This window comes from Prosopis cineraria, unplaced genomic scaffold (genome assembly GCF_029017545.1).
Source record: "Prosopis cineraria cultivar Desert tree isolate PC_DT_omini unplaced genomic scaffold, ASM2901754v1 PC12, whole genome shotgun sequence".
In the NCBI taxonomy this organism is placed as follows: domain Eukaryota; kingdom Viridiplantae; phylum Streptophyta; class Magnoliopsida; order Fabales; family Fabaceae; genus Prosopis; species Prosopis cineraria.
Window position 1 is genome coordinate 3,221,095 of NW_026555343.1, and position 18,705 is coordinate 3,239,799.

Here is an 18,705-nt window from a genome sequence, read left to right on the forward strand (position 1 = left end):
CGCATATCAACTACTGTAATAAGAAACTTTGTTGATACATCCCAAAGTTACGTTCATAAAAGTAATAAAGATAATTTTTCTATGTTATATCAATGAAATTTAAAGAAAATAAATTTTACCATGCGATATAACGCTTAATTATAACTTTGATACACAACCATTTACCGTACATTTGAAAAAAATGTATACAAAAAAGGATTAAAAAAACAAAAGAATAACCTCTCAGTCTAATTTAAAATGCATTATGTGTTTCTTATTTCAAAGAATGTCTTAGTTCCCATAAAGGGTCACTGTACAAATCTGGTATGTTCAATGTATAACATGCATATCCACGAGTAAATGGAATCCATCGTCAATTCTTTTCTACTATACCAGAACCCTGCCTTTGATGAAATGTATTCACGAGTGAAACGAAAAATCTTGCATGTCACCTTCATTGAAGCAGTATTAATCCTTCTTTGCAAAACTCAACTTTCAAGAGAGCTCAATTTATTGTGATTCAAAAAAAGCTTTTACAACATGTTAAAACTCCATCAGTTGACCGCTTTAGAGAGGCAATGTCTAACTGCAAGTCTTAAACCCTACATCAATTCAAAGACAATGTGATCATTAGTCAATGATAATTGAACAGAAAAAAAAAATCAACCAGAAGACATCATCTCCTACCAAAAGAAATATACAGGCAAGAGAATGGAGTTAGGATATTCAAATGATAGTGGAAATTAAGCCAAACTCATCTGATGTCAAAATTCCCACACCGACTCAAATCCACTAACAACAGCAAACAGCCATAAACAGCAAGTAGCACATATTTCTGACTGACAAAATAAAAATTTCCTTTAAAGAAGGCTTGGCCCTTTTTCCTGGCTTTTAAATTGAAGGCTATTCTTGGTTGATAAAAATCAATAGTGACAACTATACACCTGAGTATGATCCACCTCCCGCAATGAGAAGACACGACCCAACTACTTATGAAGTTTATTGTCAATTTATAATGATGATGATGATAGTTCTAATACAAAAGTGCGAGATAATCAATTTCCATAACTACTTTTTTTCTGAGCTCATAGAACTTACATCTCTCCCTGGTGAACATCATAAAAGTTACATCTCCGTTCGTGAAATGGAGAGGGGAACAGATCAGGCTAGAAAGACAACTATTCCAATTTTTTAATTCTTCTGTTTTGACCGACAGTCACACCTAGTAGTTCGCAAGCCATAACCAATCGTTTCAACCATATAACGTAAAAGTTCTTCCTCTCTAGCAATGACAATACTCAATCTCAATGGCATTTATATGAAGTAGCTATAACATCATATCATGGCAAGAAGTGTAAAACATGTCATTGGAGACTCAAATATTTCTCCATCTACAACAATTATCAAATATCACAATCCATGTAAATATCTCATCAAGATCTTCCATTTCAAGTTAATTGAGTTGATGAGTTCCTTATTATTGTTAAGCTTCTATTAAATCAGACAACAGGATTTCTCATTGTGTACCATAACTCATCTGATACCGTTCAAATTTAAGCAGAAAAATAGTACATCACAAAAAAGAGAGAATGATTAAAAGAGAGGACTTACTACTTATGCAATATGCCGCTCATAATTCTGTTTCTCGTGAATAGTCTTCAGTCATCACAGTGTCATCATGCTGCTCTACGTTGTAGACTTCCCCATTTTCCTCTTGTTTCCATGGTGCTTTTCTTGGTCAAATGCAAGCTCAAGTTGTTTCTCCACAGACTTGACAACTGTTGTTCGCTTGGATCTTAGCCGGTAGGGAGGAGATGCATTGAAAACTTTGTTATTTGGAATATCAATGCCATGGCCATGGCTTGCTGGACTCTCAGAGAACCTCCCAACTTCAAAATCAGTGTTATTCTTATTTCCCTGCTGGCCATTAGAAGCATGAGATTCTCCATCCACTTTCACAACTTTACTGGGAGTGACTTGTGCATGGACTCCAGTCTTTCTCTTCCTCATTATGGAAGGGGTATTTGGGTAAGTCTCAGCAGCCATTTTCAATATTGATTCAGGAGTTTGTTTGAAAAATTCACGACCCTTCACGCTAGGTGGAGTGAAGAAACCAGTTGGAGACATCATGGAAGTAGAGCTGTAGTCATTTTGGAGACAAAAGATATTTAAATAAAGAGAATCTAAGGGAACCAAATTCTCTAACTGCAGTGGCTCGTAACATATAGAACCACAAGTTGGAGCTTCCCGTGAAAAAGATTTTGTTATCAACCTACTACTACGTATTTCACCATCATTTATACAATGCTCAATCGCTAGCTTGCCATTAAGTCCAGATTTCCCATGTGTTTGGTCACCATTCATTCCATAATTGTCTCTTGACAATGGTTCTGAGTTGCTGCAGCTGAAATCTAAATTGGAGGATTTGGGCTTGCATTCTATACAGTCAGAATCAGCAGATTCATTTGCAAGAACATTTGAAGAATCACCAACATCTGTTGCTGTTCCTAAATGCCTTGAGTGATTCGTACCACTGTCATCTTGCTTATTAATCTCTGTAGTTTCTGACAATGTTTCAGTAGATGCATCTAATCCTTTATTTGAACTACCAAGAATTGTTTCTGTCGCAGAGCATATCATTTTATCTTTTGCATCAACTTTTGGACTGTTCTTTGAAATTGGTGGAAGTTGTCCGGTAGTTAAATAAAAGTCCGACTTCTTCTTCAATGAACTATTCCAGTGGTTCTTTATTGCATTATCAGTCCTACAGGAGAAAAGTCATGCAGATAAACAGTATTATTGACCACACAAGTAATCTTCAAATGACATGTCAACCTCATTTTTGTTTTAATACATGCACATCATCCTCCTTCAAGGAAACGCATGTAAATGGCAGCAAACTACAACTTCTAAATTATGACACCATTTGATTGTGAGCTATGACCTGAATTTCCTTCTTTAAAAATACAAACTTGAGAAGAGAACGCATGCCATCCAAGGATGAACTGTGCTATTTCAGCTCAAATCATATTAGGTACTCAGCTCAATTCCTACCTTCCAGGCAAAACCTTAGCTATTTCAGCCCATTTGTTCCCATGTATACAATGAGCTTTGATGAGGGCTAATTCCTCTGCCGAAGTCCAGGCATCCTTCTTTATGTCAGGATTAAGATGGTTGTGCCATCTGTAAATATTTGAAACTTTAATTAATGATCATGCGGCCCATATAAAGATACCAAGTTAACTCTTGGATGTTTATGAAGAACTCACATTCAGAAGAGTACATAACAAAAGGGAAGATTGAAAGAAGAAAAAAACAAAACAAAAAGAAAACACCACTATTCATTAAGTAACCTATACAAGATGATAAAAGAGGTTATCAAATAAAAAATAATAGATTCTGATCATCATTTTAAAATAGGAACATGGTGATAGAGTGGAGACTTTAAAAGTTTGGAAGACAACATACCAGAAAAAAGGCAGAACAAGTCATTTTCGAGAGCATTGAATTTCGGCAATTATCAGGATAAGAGATGAGTGATAATTACTTAAACTACAGTAAACCTACCGCTCTCGGCACTGTTTCCCTATACGACCAGACAGGGACTTGGCTATTACTGACCATTTTGTAGGCCCATATTTTGACACTAGTTCAACAATTTTATCATCCTCCTGTAAGCCAAGCAAGAAACGGAGATTAGCACTTAAATAAAATTGCAAGGAAAATGACCCCTAAAAAGAAATATGATTCAACCTCTTGAGTCCAAGGCCCTTTAACAAGTTCTGGATTAAGAACTTTTTGCCATCTATGGAGACATTGCACTTCTGATCTATCAGGGAAAAACTCAGCTGCATTCAAAAATTTAAGTCTTTCATGAAATTGATTGCAATTCTTTTACAGTAAGCACCTGGTACTGAATATATTGTTTACGCTATAACCTATAGGCTAATTGTTGCAGTTTGCACAAATACAACACTTCTCCTTTCTTTATATATTGTGATCAAACAATAGAGTGGAAAGAAACATATATCTAACAAAATATATTTTGGAGGTTTCTTTCTCACTTCTCATGAATTATATACTTCTCTTATTTCACTGTGAAAACTTTTTGGGTCCCCTTGATCATAACCATCAACAGTAACAAATCAAGTAATACATAGCTAAAATTTTCTTTGCAAGCATCTGAGGTAATTTCAAATATACATTTATCTAAACCTACGATGCACAGACATTTTAGAGAAAGGAGCCGTGCATGTGCCCAACACATTTTGGTCACTCATGTTAGACACAATGCAACCCTACATGACACTTTACATTATACACCGACAATTCAAACTTTATCGTGTCTCATGTCCATGATTCCTAGATTTGAATAGTCTCACTTTCCTAAAAGATATGCACATCCACCATATCAGGTAAATCACATGTAAGGATCATCACCAATTTTTGAACGTAATACCTCCACAGCAATATAGCAACAATAAATGATATTAGTCAAAGGCCTTAAAAGCAAACATAATTACCTATTTTCTTCCAATTCTTTCCCTTGAAAATTGCAACAGCATTCCTTAGTGTCTCATCCTATAGCAAGATAAAGAACACATTAAGAACAATTTAAACGACGGAATATAAAATTACCAAAGACACGAGGATATAAAAGACAATTAACATATCTAACGCTCTCAAGTTACCACAACATAAAACCAAAAAAAAGTTTTGCTGTTTTTTTAGATATACAAGGATATTAATAGAAATTAAATCAACTAAGCTGAGTTCCCTTCTTCGTTGGCTTGATCTAACTGAAAAATGAGAGAAAAGGACCAACTGTCTCCAGACACTAACCTCTTCTGCCGTCCAACCACCCTTTGCTCGCCTTATGGGGCCAGTAGTTCTCCTGCATGATCAAAATATTCACATGATGAAGAGCAATTCACCAAAGACTAGAGGAATTGTATATGTAAATTCTTACCACTGTAGAGAAATATAACCAGCCATTAAAACAGAATGTGACATTATAAGCAAAAATAGACAGGAACAAGACGAATAGTACAGCACACGGGACACAAAAAATCAATCCCATGTAGCATCATAGCATATGGAATTCCCGAAGTATAGCTGCAATGAAAAAGAATTGAACTTAAATGGGTGTTACCGATGAGAGGGTGATGTAGATGTTGGGCTACAAATTCCAGGGGACTTAGGTAAAGCACTGCCACTGCTTTCAGATATAGAGGAGCTAGGAGCAGCAATAGTTTGTTTATTCTCCAGGCAACACTCCTCCGATTTCACCTCAGCCATCTGCTCCTATAATCATCTCCAAAACTCAGAATTCTAAATCAACAAACGGGCGGTTAAGGCAAAAGACTAAGAAGCACCTCCGGAACCCACCACACAAAAGTGTCCACACCTATCACCAGAGACTCCAAAAACCCCCCACTTAGTGCCCACAATTTTCGAAACCTCCGCAGTGAAATAAAAAGATAAGCAGAACCCAGATCTTATAATCAGTCATCAGATCAAAAATTACTGACGAAAGAAAGCAGAAAAACTCTCATCACAACACACGGAACACAGAATTCTCGGGTTTTCACCCAGAAAAAATAACCGAAATCAGTATGAGACAAATCAAAATCCTTTATTGTAAAAAAGACGCAAAGATTCGATCAATCCCGAAGAAGATAAAGCTGAATTCATGAGAGCCAAAGAAATAGAAGAAAAAAATTCGCAACTTGCTCGATATTGTTGTGCACCTCTGCTAGCAGAGGAGTGGCGGGAATCAAAGTCCAGCTAATAGAAGAATCCACAGTATTCGAGCCTTTAGATTATCTCTCACAGAAGAAAAACAAGAGAGCTAAGGCTTCGAAAAATCCTCGCCCGTTGAAACAAAGGAGCAAAGCAGAAATAAAAAATCAATCAAAATATAAAATAAGCCAAATTTATGTGCAACGAATATGTAATCACCGACGTCTCCGTTGGTTACCGTTACTGCAACTCATCGTGGTTTACGCTTTACGGGTCAGTAGTAGAAGAAGGGAAACCCAATCAGTTAACGGCGGTTAACGGGGTAATTGTGCATAAGGAGACAAAAAGTTTGAACTCAAACGGCACTCAAGCCCAACGAAACATAAAAGTCGAGCAAGTTTGGGAAATGGATGGCGGGGTAAGGAACCGCGGGAAATTTTGGACCGTTAGATGGAAGGGGGATCGCTAGACGTTTTGCGATGAGATCTGATTCTGAATGAAACGTTCCAACGGTTAAAGAGTGTTTATTAAAACGAGTTCTTTTTCTTTTTTTTTTTATTTGACCTTATTTATTAAAACGAGTTCGGGTTCAAATTCAATGTGTACGAGAGAAATCAATTGTTGGCCAAAAAAAGTACAAGAGAAATGAATATTATTTTATCTTTCTAAAAAAATTAAACTTGATATAAATAATATAAATATTTATTTTATTTTATTTCAATTAGCTATCATAGTTTTGTTTTGGCCTGAATTTTTTTATCAATAATTAAGGGATTGTTTTACTTTATATTTTACTCTTTAAATAAAACAAATTTTAGAAATAAAAATGATTTAAATAATTTACATTTTGTTGCAATCGTTCAGATAAAAAAAAAAAAGTAAACCTCGTAGATTTTTTGTATCATGATATTCCCATTTAAAATTTTAGTCAAAAAAATCACATTTAAAATAAGTTCGGACCAGCTGATAAAAAAAAAGTTTGAATGATTAGAAAAACAACAACAACCAATAACAATAATAACAAACTTTATACCACTAAATAAAATTAGCTTTATAAATTACACAAAATCATTGTATTCTTTCCTTTTTTCTTACAAGCCATTGTGAATTATCATTTATTAAATTTTTAAAAATGTTATTAACTAAGAGGTTTTGATTAGCAACTTTTATAAGTATTTGCTTTGACTTTCTTCCGCTCTTCTTAACAGAATTTAAAATTGTCTTTTTCACTCTTCTTATTGGTGCTTTTTGTGGTTTTTTTTGTACATATTTAAATCATCTCAAATAATATTCTATCATTTTTTTCTTAATAAGTGCTACACCTTTTTTTTGTATGTGTTTATTTTAAATTTTATCTTTACTTATATATCTATACATCCATTTCAACATTTTTTTTCTACTACTTCTAATGTTGGCTCATTAAAGCCCAACACTTACTACCATATAATATAACTAGTCTTATAATAGTTTGATAAAACTTTTCTTTTAATTTATCAAGTATCTTATGATCGTAAATAACTCCTTTAACATTTCTCTAATCAAACCACTTAACTTGTATTATATGTGAATCATCTCCATCAATTTCCCCATCATATTGAATAATAGCTTTTTAAATATCTAAACTTTTTCATTTGAAGTATAATTTGATCTCCCAATTTCACTTATAAGTTACTAATAACTAACCTCTTATCAAAATTACAACGCAAATATTTCATCTTATTCCTACTCAAATGAAAATCTTTTGAATCTAATGTTCTCCTTCATAATTCAAGTTTACAGTTAATATCGTCTCTTCTCTTATCTCTGCAATAAAAATGCAAAAAGCATGCATTTAGGGATTTCTTCTTAGATATGCTCGATCACAACATCTAAGGCCAAGTCAAACAAATAAAAACTCAAAAATGATCCCTGATGTAGTCTAATTTTTATGTAAAAAAGTTCTTTATTTCACTACCAAATGTTTTTATACTAGTTGTTGTCCACTCATACATATCTTATATAGTTTTAATGTAGGCAACCCGAACTCCTTTCTTTTCCAATGCTTTCAAAAATACTTCTCTTGGTATATGATCATAAACTTTTTTTAAATTAATAAAAACTATATGTAAATCTTTACTTTTGCATTAATAATTTTTTGTTAATCCCCATAATAGATAAATCACTTCTGTAATTGCCCCACCTACAATAAAACCAAATTAATTCTTAGAAATGTAGTCTCTAATATCAATGTATGCTCAATCAATCTTTCTCACAATTTCATTGTATGACTATGAGTTTAATCCATCTATAGTCAATATAATTCTAAATAGCCCCTTTGTTTTTGTAAATAGGAATTAAGGTGCCTCTCCTTCAATCATCAGGCATTTTCTTAGATCGTAAGATCTCATCAAATAACTTAGTTAACCATCATATTCCTTCTTCACCTAAATATTTTCACACTTTAATAGAGATACAGTTAAATATATTTGCTTTATCATTTGTCATTTTCTTAAGAGATTCATTTATCTCACTATTTTGTATCTTTCGATAAAATGACAAATTTTATTTTCCTTCACAAATTACTAAATCCTTCAAGTTACTAAATGAACCCTCTCCATCATTGAAATGTTTAAAAAAAAAATTGGTCTCTCATCTATCTTTAATATCACCATCTGTGATGAAAAACATTTTTTTTTGTTTTTTATATACATTGCGAGTTCTAAATCTCTTGATTTTCTTTTTTCACTCTTGTCAATCTTATAAATTTTTTATTCTCCATCCTTCAAGACCATTGTAGAACTCTTAAAATGCTTTAGAATGAGCTTCATTCACAATTTCTTAATTTTCTTCTTAGCAACATGATATTTTTTTCTAATTTTTATCATTATTGAATAAATGGATGGTTTTAAAATACTCCTTCTTATGTTTGACTTTATCATGTATACTATCATTTCACTATCAAAACTTTTTATCTCTCAAACCAAAATCTTTTGATTCTTCTAAAATTTTTTTAGCTACCTTCCTTACTTACCTTCAAATATACAAGTGATCAACTAACAATATGATAAACAGACTATTTTAAATATTTAAATTTTTTGGTCAAAATGTATAGTTTTTATAATACATACTTTTATTAGATTTTTTTTGGAAAATAATGATAAAATTCCTCTGAAATATATAAATGACAATTTAATTATTCAAAATGTCATAATTTTACTGAAATTTCTAAAAACTTTTTTGTCATTAATGAATTTATATAAATGATCAAATTTTTCTTATTGAAAATAAAATGTTTCACATGTTTTATTTAAATAATCACAACTTTTTCTTCTTATATTCACAATAATATAATAACAAATTAGGAATTTAATATGCAAAGTTGTAATTTATTGTTACATTACTGCAAATATGAGAAGGAAAGTCATGATTATTTAAACAAATTTTATAAATTATTTTATTTTCAATAAGAGTAATTTAATTATTTATATAAATTCATTAATGATAGATAAGTTTCTAAAAACTTTAGTGAAATTATGAATTTTGAAAGATCAAATTATCATTTATATAATTCAAAATAATTTTATAATCATTTTTCTTTTTTTTTTTGGTGAAAAGATGATTCATTCATAGCACTAGCTACAAGGATCAATGTACATTCAATCGATCATTTTCCTTCCCTCCCTCCTCTTCTCTAAGAAATTGAGGAGGGTGGTTAAAGATGGACTAGGTTTTTTATAACAGAATGTTCATGGACAGAATTGGGTCAATTTTTTGTATTCTCGTCTGTACCTACAATCTGTGCCTTCTTTTTTGGTGAAATATATAAAAAATTTTAAATATTTATAATTTTTTTGAAAAATAAAACTTAATGAGTCTTGCCAGAGTTGCACAGGCTCGTCTCTTTTCTTCTCTTTATTTATTTATTTATTTATTCATGCATTCAAAAACTTTCGCTGAATAAAGAAAATGACAAAAATCAATATCAATATAAAACCTATAACAAATTGTATTTTTCAAAAATTATAAATAAATTCTAGAATTTGTTTCATGAAGAAAGAAATATGTTACTCAGTTGATTCTTTTTTTCAGCAAGAAGAAACACATTCAGTGAATATAAAACTTAAATAACTCAAAAAGTGATGATATAATGAAGGGACTATTTATTTGGAAAGAATGATAGTTAAGTCTCAAAATAAAAATTAATAACAGTTAAGTTTTTAATAATTTTTTTAATATTAATTCAAACAATTATAAATTTTAAAATTTCAATGATATTTAAATTATAAATATAATAATTAATTTATAATATAGATTTTTGTTTGTAACTGTTTAAATTAATATTTATAATTTATTTTATAAAAAATTTTATCGGACACTTAATTATCATTAATTCATCATTTTAAGAATTCATTGTCATTCTCTCATTTATTTTTACATTTTCTTCCCTTCTCTATTTTGTTCTCAAATCTAAATCCAAACTTATCCTTCAGAGCCAGCTTAAGAGAGACTCAACAAAATATAATTCATGGAAATACCTTGTATGTCAAGAGAGAAGTTCATTGGAACAAAACGTAGAAAGATCTTCTAAAAATGCAGAAGAGCTCATTACAAAAAATAAAAGTGAAATTAAAACCATTGCTATATTTGGATACATGTAAATTTAAATTTAAATTTGAACCAAATCTTTTGTTTGAGCACTTAAAAATTTATGAACTTGGATTTATCTATTATGTGTATGAATTTGAAATACATGGATGTGATATTTTAAATCCAAAATGCAAATCCAAATTCACTAATCCAAAAGGAATTTCACTTTCTTTGAATTTCCTAACTAAAGGAATTTCACTTATCATCAACTATTTTTGGGTTAAAGTCGAGAAAAATACACGGCAGTACAAAAAATCTATGAGTGATAATATACAAAAACGCCTTAATCTGTTGTAGTTGCCCCTTGATTGAGTTCCGCAAAGCTCAAGCGTAAAAGAACTGAATGCCTCAAGAACTTTTCAGCACACCTACGAACGCATGTTTCTTCTTTCTTGGTCAGGGATCGTCGATAAAATGTATCCACGCAGTCCACAAAACATCTCTCTACTAGTGAATTATAGGTCCTTAGACTGTAATTTTGTTTTAGTGGAGAATAAATCAATACTAATATCCAACACATGTTCCAATGAAGACAGAATGACTCCAGTTTTATTGAAAAAAAGATAAAACATGCTTCCATATGGAAAAGCCATGGATCAAGTGAATACATGCCAATTTGCTTGAAAGCTTGCAGTCAAGTGAGATATTGGTGTAGAAAATTTCAAATACAAGTCCAATCATAAAGTATTAATTCAAATTGTCCTCTAAACCATCAACTAATATGTTAAAGACTATTGTCCAAAAATAGAATATATTTATGGTAACAATACAAATGCAGCTCTACAACTTTTAAGTGATTAACAAAAACTAGTTCAATTTTAATAAAACAAAAATTACAACTCCAGGCTTCCATCATCCTTCAGCATTATAAGTCTTCTTTTAATATTTTAAGCACCATTTTCATTTTTAAACCAAGAAAAACAGCTTCATTTTGTGTTTGGAGAAGCCAGTTATTATGATCATCACTTAGCTTGTAATGTTAATGATAGAATGGGTAGCTTCTACTATTTTGATCAACCATTCAACCCCCATCTTACTGTTGTCAGGTGGTAGATGATGATAGGAATTAATCTTGTGTAACTATGTGTAATCTCTTTTGATTTATGTATCTCATTTTCATTCCAAAAAAACACCAAGAAAAACAATCGGAAGTAGTATTTTCTTTGCGGAAATGGGAAGAAGGTTTTAAATACCGAAAAACGAGAATCTGAGGAACTAGTTTTGTGCTACCCTGACAGATGAACTGTTTGCAAGTGACCTAAAGATGAAGAAGTCTATTTAGTTCTTTTCCTATATTTATACAAATCCTTTGATCCGTTTCTTGCTGTTTTACCCAACATGAATAAACTTGTTCGTCCTCAATATAAATTTCTGCACTGGAAAAGATGATTGTTCTACATGACATAGATCAATAAGCAAAATCAAGTGACAGAAAGAAATCAAAGCAAGAATTAGTTCATAACTTCAATGGCCACTTACAAGACACACTACACTAATGATTTATATATTTAGCTGGTCGTTGCTTCATAACTTTGTATTCCATTGTTCTACTCAGCAATCCTCGTATCTTATACATTTCCATAATCAAAGCATCAATCTAATTCTATTAACGAACACCAACATATTAATGGGCAAATAAGATTCCACTCGCGAACAACAATAAACAATACTCAATAGAGATATAACATCAACGTTTCAACTAAAATCATCATTTCTCCTCAGTCAATTCAATTAACTAGCGCAAAACAAGTTTTAACCCAAAGACGAATTTTACTTGACCACCCATTGCTTGATGATTCACATGGGTTATTCTCATTTCAAAATGTAAGGACAGCAGAAGCATTCATAGATTAGAAACTGATATTTATGTATTTATTGAGAGTGAGTGATTGAGGGAGAGAGAACCTTTCTCGAGCTTGGAACTGATCGATCCTGGCAGACATTTTTTCCTTATCTTCTCCACTAAGAGAGTCCAAGTCTCCAAAGATGCTCTTGTCCATCATCGATTTATTTCTAGGGTCAAGGTTTCGGGGTTTTAATGCTATAGCAGAACAACGGCTCTGCTGTCCGAAACAGGAAAGAAGGAAAAATAGGCCCTGCTTAAACCCTAAACGCTGTGACAGAACAGAACATCTCAGGTAAAATTCCCACTCAATTTGCTTCTTGCCCCTTCAACTATAAGTTATTTTCAACCATTCTTTGCACAACGACCCCTGAAGTAAGAGTTTCCCAAAAAAAAAAAAAATATTAGAAAAGAGTGGGGGATGTCATTGATTCTGATGCTCTTACCCGTAGCGTTCAATTTATCTAATTAGCTTGATATTGCCAAAATAAATTATATATATATATATATATAATTATATACTTCTGTTTCAAATTGTAAAGAATTTTTTGTCTAATGACACCCATAATAAATTAATTAATTGCCTTTAAAATTCAAACTAATATCATCTTTTTATATTCATTCTTTTTTGATAGGACATTTCTCTTAAAAATAAATATAAATTAATTTATTTGTTAAATACATTTTTAAAAAATACATTAATTACATCTTAAAATATTAAAAATATCTATAAATTAAACCATAGTGTTCAGTATTTTAATTTTGTTTCAAAATTTAAATCACTTTCTTAATTTAATATTAAAAATAATATATAATTATAAGTTATCTATAATTTTGAAAAATAATTTTTTAATCATAATGTGCATGAAAATATACTTTCAATGAATGTAGTTATATTTCCTCTTTTTTTTTTCTTTTTAATTCTTCTGGCATATTGAAGTATTGATGAGGATGAGCATTATCAGGCTATCAGCTTAGGTCAGAGTATCTGTCCTGATGGATCTCTCTCCACTAGAACTCACCACAACACTTCAAGGCTTGTTTGGATACACATTTACAATCAATTCTGAATTCAAAATTATGATTTTTTAAAAACAAATCTTATACAAACATTCCCAATTTTCTTAAATTCCATTTGCCTTGTAACATTTCACTTGGCATAAGCTATTTTTTTTTTCTCCATTTCAAAATCAATTATTAACATTTGAACATTTTCTATTCACCCCTTTTTTATAATTGATTGTAAAAAATTATTCAAACATTTTCAATTATCAAAATCAATTTTAAAAAATATTATCCAAACATCATCAAATTTTGTTAATCAATTCTTGACAATTAAAATCCAAATGAACACTAATCTTTTGGGCCCTGAATCTGAAACATTTACTCACATCACATGACACGTTTTACTTGCAAGGAAAAAGCATTTAAGATAGTATAAAAGAATCTTATTCTAATGCTGACGCATGTTCTTGGGTCATTTGACAGTGGAAATTTTGACGTATTTGGAAGCCCAATATATATTTATATAAAATTAAAACAAGTTGTACTGATTTTAGCTTGCAAGTAGAACACCTTTGTATATTTTTATATTGTGTTAATAGATATTGATATTAAAATAATATTTTTCATCCAAAATGTAATTGACAAAATATTGTAATTCAGTGACACAACTTGCTCCGTTTGGGTAAGAATTCCATAAGCATGATTACCCTCTTCAGACACTTTGGGCTTGTACTTGGAAAGGATTGCAGAACCAGTTGTGTAGGCGATGAACAAGAGAAATTCATCCATATTCATGCTTCCCACAAATTTCTCAACTGACATAAACGAATTTAAACATTTTGATCGCCAAAATATGCCATCTCAATTTTTAATGGTCAATGAACCAAGAATTCCAGCTGGAATCAACTAAAATGATAATATTAATATGCACACCGCCAAAAGAGCATTCATAGCTTTGCGAAACAGAAGACTGTTTCTTTTTCTTTTTCCTTTTTTTTTTTTGGAACAGTCAGTCCGTTTTTTTTTTTTTTTTACCGAAATAGAACTGAGCGACTGTTTCACTAAAGGATTCTAACTGAACATAGCTTATCTCAATGCTCATAACCATCAATATCCAGCTTCATAAGTATTTCATTATGCTCCTCTTTTCCGCTAAGCCAACAATAACAAATCAGAAGAAACAAAATAGAATAAAATTCAGGGTAGAACAGGAAGCTCCACCTTGTCAAACGAAAAGAAACTGACCCGTCCATCTTCAACCACAGAAATTTTTAGCGGAATCTCACCGCATTGGTTCTCAAGGACTTCAATTTCTTCTCGCGATGGCGGATGGCCCCTTCCAAATGAAAACAAGAATTATTTCAAAATTCAGATATAGTTATGCGTGGGTGAGATAGAGGAACAAAAGTTGATGCAATCCTCCAGCGAGTCACAAATTCTCAAGGTCCTGTGAATATCCATCACTCCCGAGTGTATTAAGATATAGGTTTCACAAATTTCTTAGGCATGACCTTAACCACCACCACTAAATCGTCCAACAATATAGAATGACACAATCTTTTTACAAAATGATCTATAAAGAATAGGGAGACCAAACCAGTAATAAAAACACAGATATGACATGTCAATCATACCTCTCAATGGCATCCTGAGTGTGATACAAGTGTGAGAATGTGCAAAATGCAAGCGATGGTGTCATACTATACTTAAAATCTTAGTCAATCTGTGATTCACTATACCACCTGAATAAATTAATTATACAATATTGTAAACTCACTTAACTAAATGAGAAATATGACAAATGAAGTGGGATCTATTAAATTATTGTACAACAAAGAAGAATGAGATGAGTTATATCATTATCAGCACCCCATTAAATATGTAAAAAAAAAAAAAAGGAGGATCTCCACGGAGTAAAATCCTCTAATTTTAATTCATAATTAGTAGTTCATACAGCATAACAGGTCCGTGACACTTGAAAAAATGAAGGAGAAAAAGCCTTTTTCAATATTCTTTGATTTCAAAACAACATTATTATTTATATATTAAAAAAAATCAAAGCAAATAAAGAAAGGCCAGCTATTGGATCAACAACTAATGAAATTTCTTTAGCTTATTAATGAAACAGATACAATTAAAGAACTATAAATTACCTGGACAAGTGGAGCAGAAAAGTCGGATCACCAGGAGAAGTCTTTCGAAACCTGTTGTTTGGGAGATAAACATCAAAATCTGGCCTCAATTCATTAATATGCATCTCACTGAACAACTTATTTAAGGATTTCTCATCTCTGGAACCCATGTCTATTGATTGATTCTTTTCTCCAGTGTCTTCAAGAGCAACAGGTTTATGGCCAGATTTTGAAGTATCCTTCATACTCCAAGAAACACCATGCCGTCCAACTATATAACCAAGAGATTTAAGGTGCTTGTAAACCTCAAACAGCTCCCAACAGCATCCATCCTCCCTGCCTGCGACCTTCCTGTATATGTCTATTAGTGGTATGCACATATCACAATTATCCAAGATATGTAACGCTCCTAATTCCATCAAATACCTGCCAAATCAGACACAATATAACCAAGAAAGATTTCGAAACATCTGATTTTCCCATGAATACACACACACACACACACACACATCCAATTATATTTTCAAACAATTCCTCCTACAGAACATTACCAAATCTCCATACTACTCATACATGTCTGCTACTTTTAATTAACAATTTAATTCAAACAAATCTTCAGATTCAGACATCATTTGACTATGACAGTGTTTATAAACATTGATCAGAGTAATTCCCAGATAGTTGTCCCTTTCTAGTTCACAAACAGCGGCAATGAAGAAAAAGATTGGCACACCACCTACAAAGTCTCCTCAGTTGAACAATATGTCCTGCCCTCACGAATTATTCCAGTTGTTACCCACAGTTTGCCTTTCTTTTCAATAACTTCTGCCATTCCCATTTCATCGTTCCAGCTAGCCTTGGATTTAACAGACCTGAAAAACAAAACACAAGAAAAATAAAACCATACTTGATTAATTGTTGTTACGAATATATATATATATATACACGCCCAGAGAAACTAATTGCTTCACCCAAAATCCTTTACCGAAACTGCAACTTGGCCATGGAACCAGCCAAAAAGTGATGTTCTTCTTCGTCGCTAGAGTCTTGCAAAACAACTTCATCATTGCTGTCCTCTCTTCTAGAACATCCCCACACCTCACCATCCATAGATTAATTGCTGCAATTCTAAATAATTATCAAGTAGGCAACTGTGATGGAGTGAGGGAACAACAAAGGATGAGGAGAAACCGATGGTGTTCAACGGAAGAAGATTTGGAGGACGGTGTGAACCACTCAGAGTTTTGGGTTCTAGTTGGGGTGAACCAATGTTTTAAAACCCATACCAAATAATGAACAAGAAATGTCAGTGGGCCACAGGTCTCATAGTTCAACTGGTTGGACCGGCAATTGAATCGATAACCTAATAATTAAATAAAAATAATATTTATATGTATATATCTATATATATATATAAGAAATAAATATTTTGACAAAAAAATCACAATATATCAAGTTACTCATACAACAGCACCACAAATTCACATGTTCTAGCTGCCAGCACGATCACACCACAATATGCAAAATTGTCAATAAAGTAATAAATCAATACAAAATCCATAATATTATAACTTATAAGTAATAATTTCATCATTGGTCAAAAATTGGTGGATCTTCATTAATCCAAGCATGGTTAGGCTCGAAAGCATCCACATTTGCACCGTAAAAAAAAAAAAAAGGCATTTAAAAGAGACAGAAAGAAACATCCAAGCACAACCATCAATCAGAACTGATGCTAGACTTAATGGTATTCAAGCGTTTGTTTTGATTTTCCAGTAATTTGAAAATCCAGCAACCCAAACAAGTACTTGATCCGTTGAAGTAAGACTTTTCAAAGGTGAAGGGATAAATCTGCATTTTCAAATTCGTTTCATCTAACAATAACTCGCTTCTTCCAGTTACTGCTTTCAACTAAATATCACGAGTCACAAAACATACCAACAGCCAAAAGCAACTGATAAGAGAGTATAATAGAATTACAAGCGAATACAACCAAATTCCCAAAAATATGAATAACCAATCTACCTCCGCAACACCTACCAACTAACGGGGCAATCCAAGACCAGCAGAAAACAGAAAGGAACTACAGACTACAGAGAGGTGTTCAGAAATCAAACCAAAAATAAAATGATGTGGCCGTTGATTTAAAGATCTCAAAGTCTGTCACGAGAAAGACAGACACATAAAACGGACTATGGAGATTGGGTTAATTTGGAGAGAGATAAATGGAGAGTGAAAGATATAGAAAATCTCACAGGGCAAGATGAGGGCAAGCGACGAAGAAGACTAAGAATGAAGAAGGGTGGAATGAAGGCCATGGGCGATTGACGCCATCCGAATCCGTTCCGGCAGCTGTGGAGATTGAGAAGTGAGACTAAGAAGATGAGAGCTCAGCTGCACGATTACTATCAGATTCACAATTGCAGGGTTTACAACTCTCAAAATGTCAATTTTGCCCCATCTAAAAGACCCATGTACCAACAAAAACCCATTTAGTGTTTCAATTTTTCCAGGTCTTAAAAACCCGATTTAAAGCGGGTCCATTTGGCTTAATGGCTAAAACTAAATTGTTGAATCAAATTTTTTGGGGAAAATGACATTGAAGGCCTAACAAAAAAAAATTATTACAATAAGAACTTATTTGTATTAAATATTGTATTATAAAAACACGGACACGTTGTTGTGAAAAACTGAACCTTAACTTATTAAATTATTTTAAAAACCTCAACCAAAATTATAAGTTAAGATTCAGTTTTTTACAACATATCTGTATTTTCACAATACAATATTTAATGCAAAAATTGATAAGCCTTTATTATAATAATTTCCCTTTTGAAGGTCTTGAATGTCATTCTCCCAATTTTTTTTATTGGGCAATGATCTAACCATTCAAGCATGAAAATGCTAGGTTGAAAGTGAGTCGATGGCTAGACAACTCGACAAGATGGTAGTTGTGGCTGGATGAAAAAGTGGTTGTCGCTAGAATTGAGATACAAGTGAGGGCCTAACCCATAAGACCAATTTCTTATTTTTTTACTTATTTTTTAAGGCTTGGCCCTGTTTCTTATTTTTTACCCATTTTTTAAGACCTAGCCCTTATTCAAAAATTCAGAGTCAGGCCAATAAGTTCTATTTAAAAAAATTTAAAATAAAATTAAATATTATAAATTAATTAAAATATTTTAAAATTTAAAATAAAACAAATCAAGATTCCCATAACATTCAAGAAATTAAACATCACACATCTAGAAGACTATATTAATTAGAATATTCATCATTCAAATTTAAATCCTCCTCCTCATCGTTATTTATAAATAAATATTTGAACCCGATTTTAAAGTGAAAAATATCAAACCTGCACAAAATCATTTCATTTCA

The 18,705-nt window shown here is 32.0% G+C and overlaps 3 protein-coding genes across 9 annotated transcripts; all 3 read right to left on the reverse strand.

Annotated features, from left to right (window-relative positions):
- Positions 1–228: 228 nt before the first annotated feature.
- On the reverse strand, positions 229–5,702 carry LOC129289461 (transcription factor MYB3R-3-like). Its single transcript, XM_054926229.1, has 8 exons — positions 5,132–5,702; positions 4,822–4,873; positions 4,503–4,560; positions 3,733–3,827; positions 3,547–3,650; positions 3,034–3,162; positions 1,591–2,743; positions 229–581 (listed from the first exon to the last, which is right to left on the reverse strand). The coding sequence occupies exons 1-7, from the start codon at positions 5,275–5,277 to the stop codon at positions 1,666–1,668; spliced, it is 1,662 nt and encodes a 553-aa protein (XP_054782204.1). The 5' UTR covers positions 5,278–5,702; the 3' UTR covers positions 229–581; positions 1,591–1,665.
- Positions 5,703–10,493: 4,791 nt separating this feature from the next.
- Positions 10,494–12,466, reverse strand: LOC129288956 (mitochondrial import inner membrane translocase subunit Tim9-like). Its single transcript, XM_054925780.1, has 2 exons — positions 12,253–12,466; positions 10,494–10,817 (listed from the first exon to the last, which is right to left on the reverse strand). The coding sequence occupies exons 1-2, from the start codon at positions 12,348–12,350 to the stop codon at positions 10,631–10,633; spliced, it is 285 nt and encodes a 94-aa protein (XP_054781755.1). The 5' UTR covers positions 12,351–12,466; the 3' UTR covers positions 10,494–10,630.
- A 1,626-nt stretch (positions 12,467–14,092) lies between these two features.
- On the reverse strand, positions 14,093–17,775 carry LOC129288485 (uncharacterized). Of its 7 annotated transcripts, none has more exons than XM_054925085.1 (5): positions 17,583–17,775; positions 16,313–16,447; positions 16,068–16,199; positions 15,349–15,753; positions 14,093–14,531 (listed from the first exon to the last, which is right to left on the reverse strand). In XM_054925085.1, exons 2-5 carry the CDS (start codon positions 16,435–16,437, stop codon positions 14,393–14,395), a joined length of 801 nt encoding a protein of 266 aa, XP_054781060.1. In that variant the 5' UTR covers positions 16,438–16,447; positions 17,583–17,775; the 3' UTR covers positions 14,093–14,392. The 7 variants fall into 7 exon arrangements, with proteins under 7 accessions (XP_054781060.1, XP_054781059.1, XP_054781057.1 ...); XM_054925084.1 differs by having other exon boundaries at positions 16,313–16,578; XM_054925082.1 differs by having other exon boundaries at positions 16,313–16,690.
- Between the last annotated feature and the right edge of the window lie 930 nt (positions 17,776–18,705).

Excerpts from the sequence above, each read along its gene's own strand:
- LOC129289461 (XM_054926229.1), bottom strand. The coding sequence starts at position 5,277 with ATGGCTGAGGTGAAATCGGAGGAGTGTTGCCTGGAGAATAAACAAACT. Across the intron at positions 4,561-4,821 it reads GTGGTTGGACGGCAGAAGAG|GATGAGACACTAAGGAATGC; the intron begins GTTAGTGTCTGG and ends ATCTTGCTATAG. Across the intron at positions 3,163-3,546 it reads GGGAAACAGTGCCGAGAGCG|ATGGCACAACCATCTTAATC; the intron begins GTAGGTTTACTG and ends AAATATTTACAG.
- LOC129288956 (XM_054925780.1), bottom strand. The coding sequence starts at position 12,350 with ATGATGGACAAGAGCATCTTTGGAGACTTGGACTCTCTTAGTGGAGAA. Across the intron at positions 10,818-12,252 it reads CAGTTCCAAGCTCGAGAAAG|TCTAAGGACCTATAATTCAC; the intron begins GTTCTCTCTCCC and ends ACAAAATTACAG.
- LOC129288485 (XM_054925085.1), bottom strand. The coding sequence starts at position 16,437 with ATGGATGGTGAGGTGTGGGGATGTTCTAGAAGAGAGGACAGCAATGAT. Across the intron at positions 15,754-16,067 it reads TGTTCAACTGAGGAGACTTT|GTATTTGATGGAATTAGGAG; the intron begins GTAGGTGGTGTG and ends CTGATTTGGCAG. Across the intron at positions 14,532-15,348 it reads TTTCTGCTCCACTTGTCCAG|GGGCCATCCGCCATCGCGAG; the intron begins GTAATTTATAGT and ends TTCATTTGGAAG.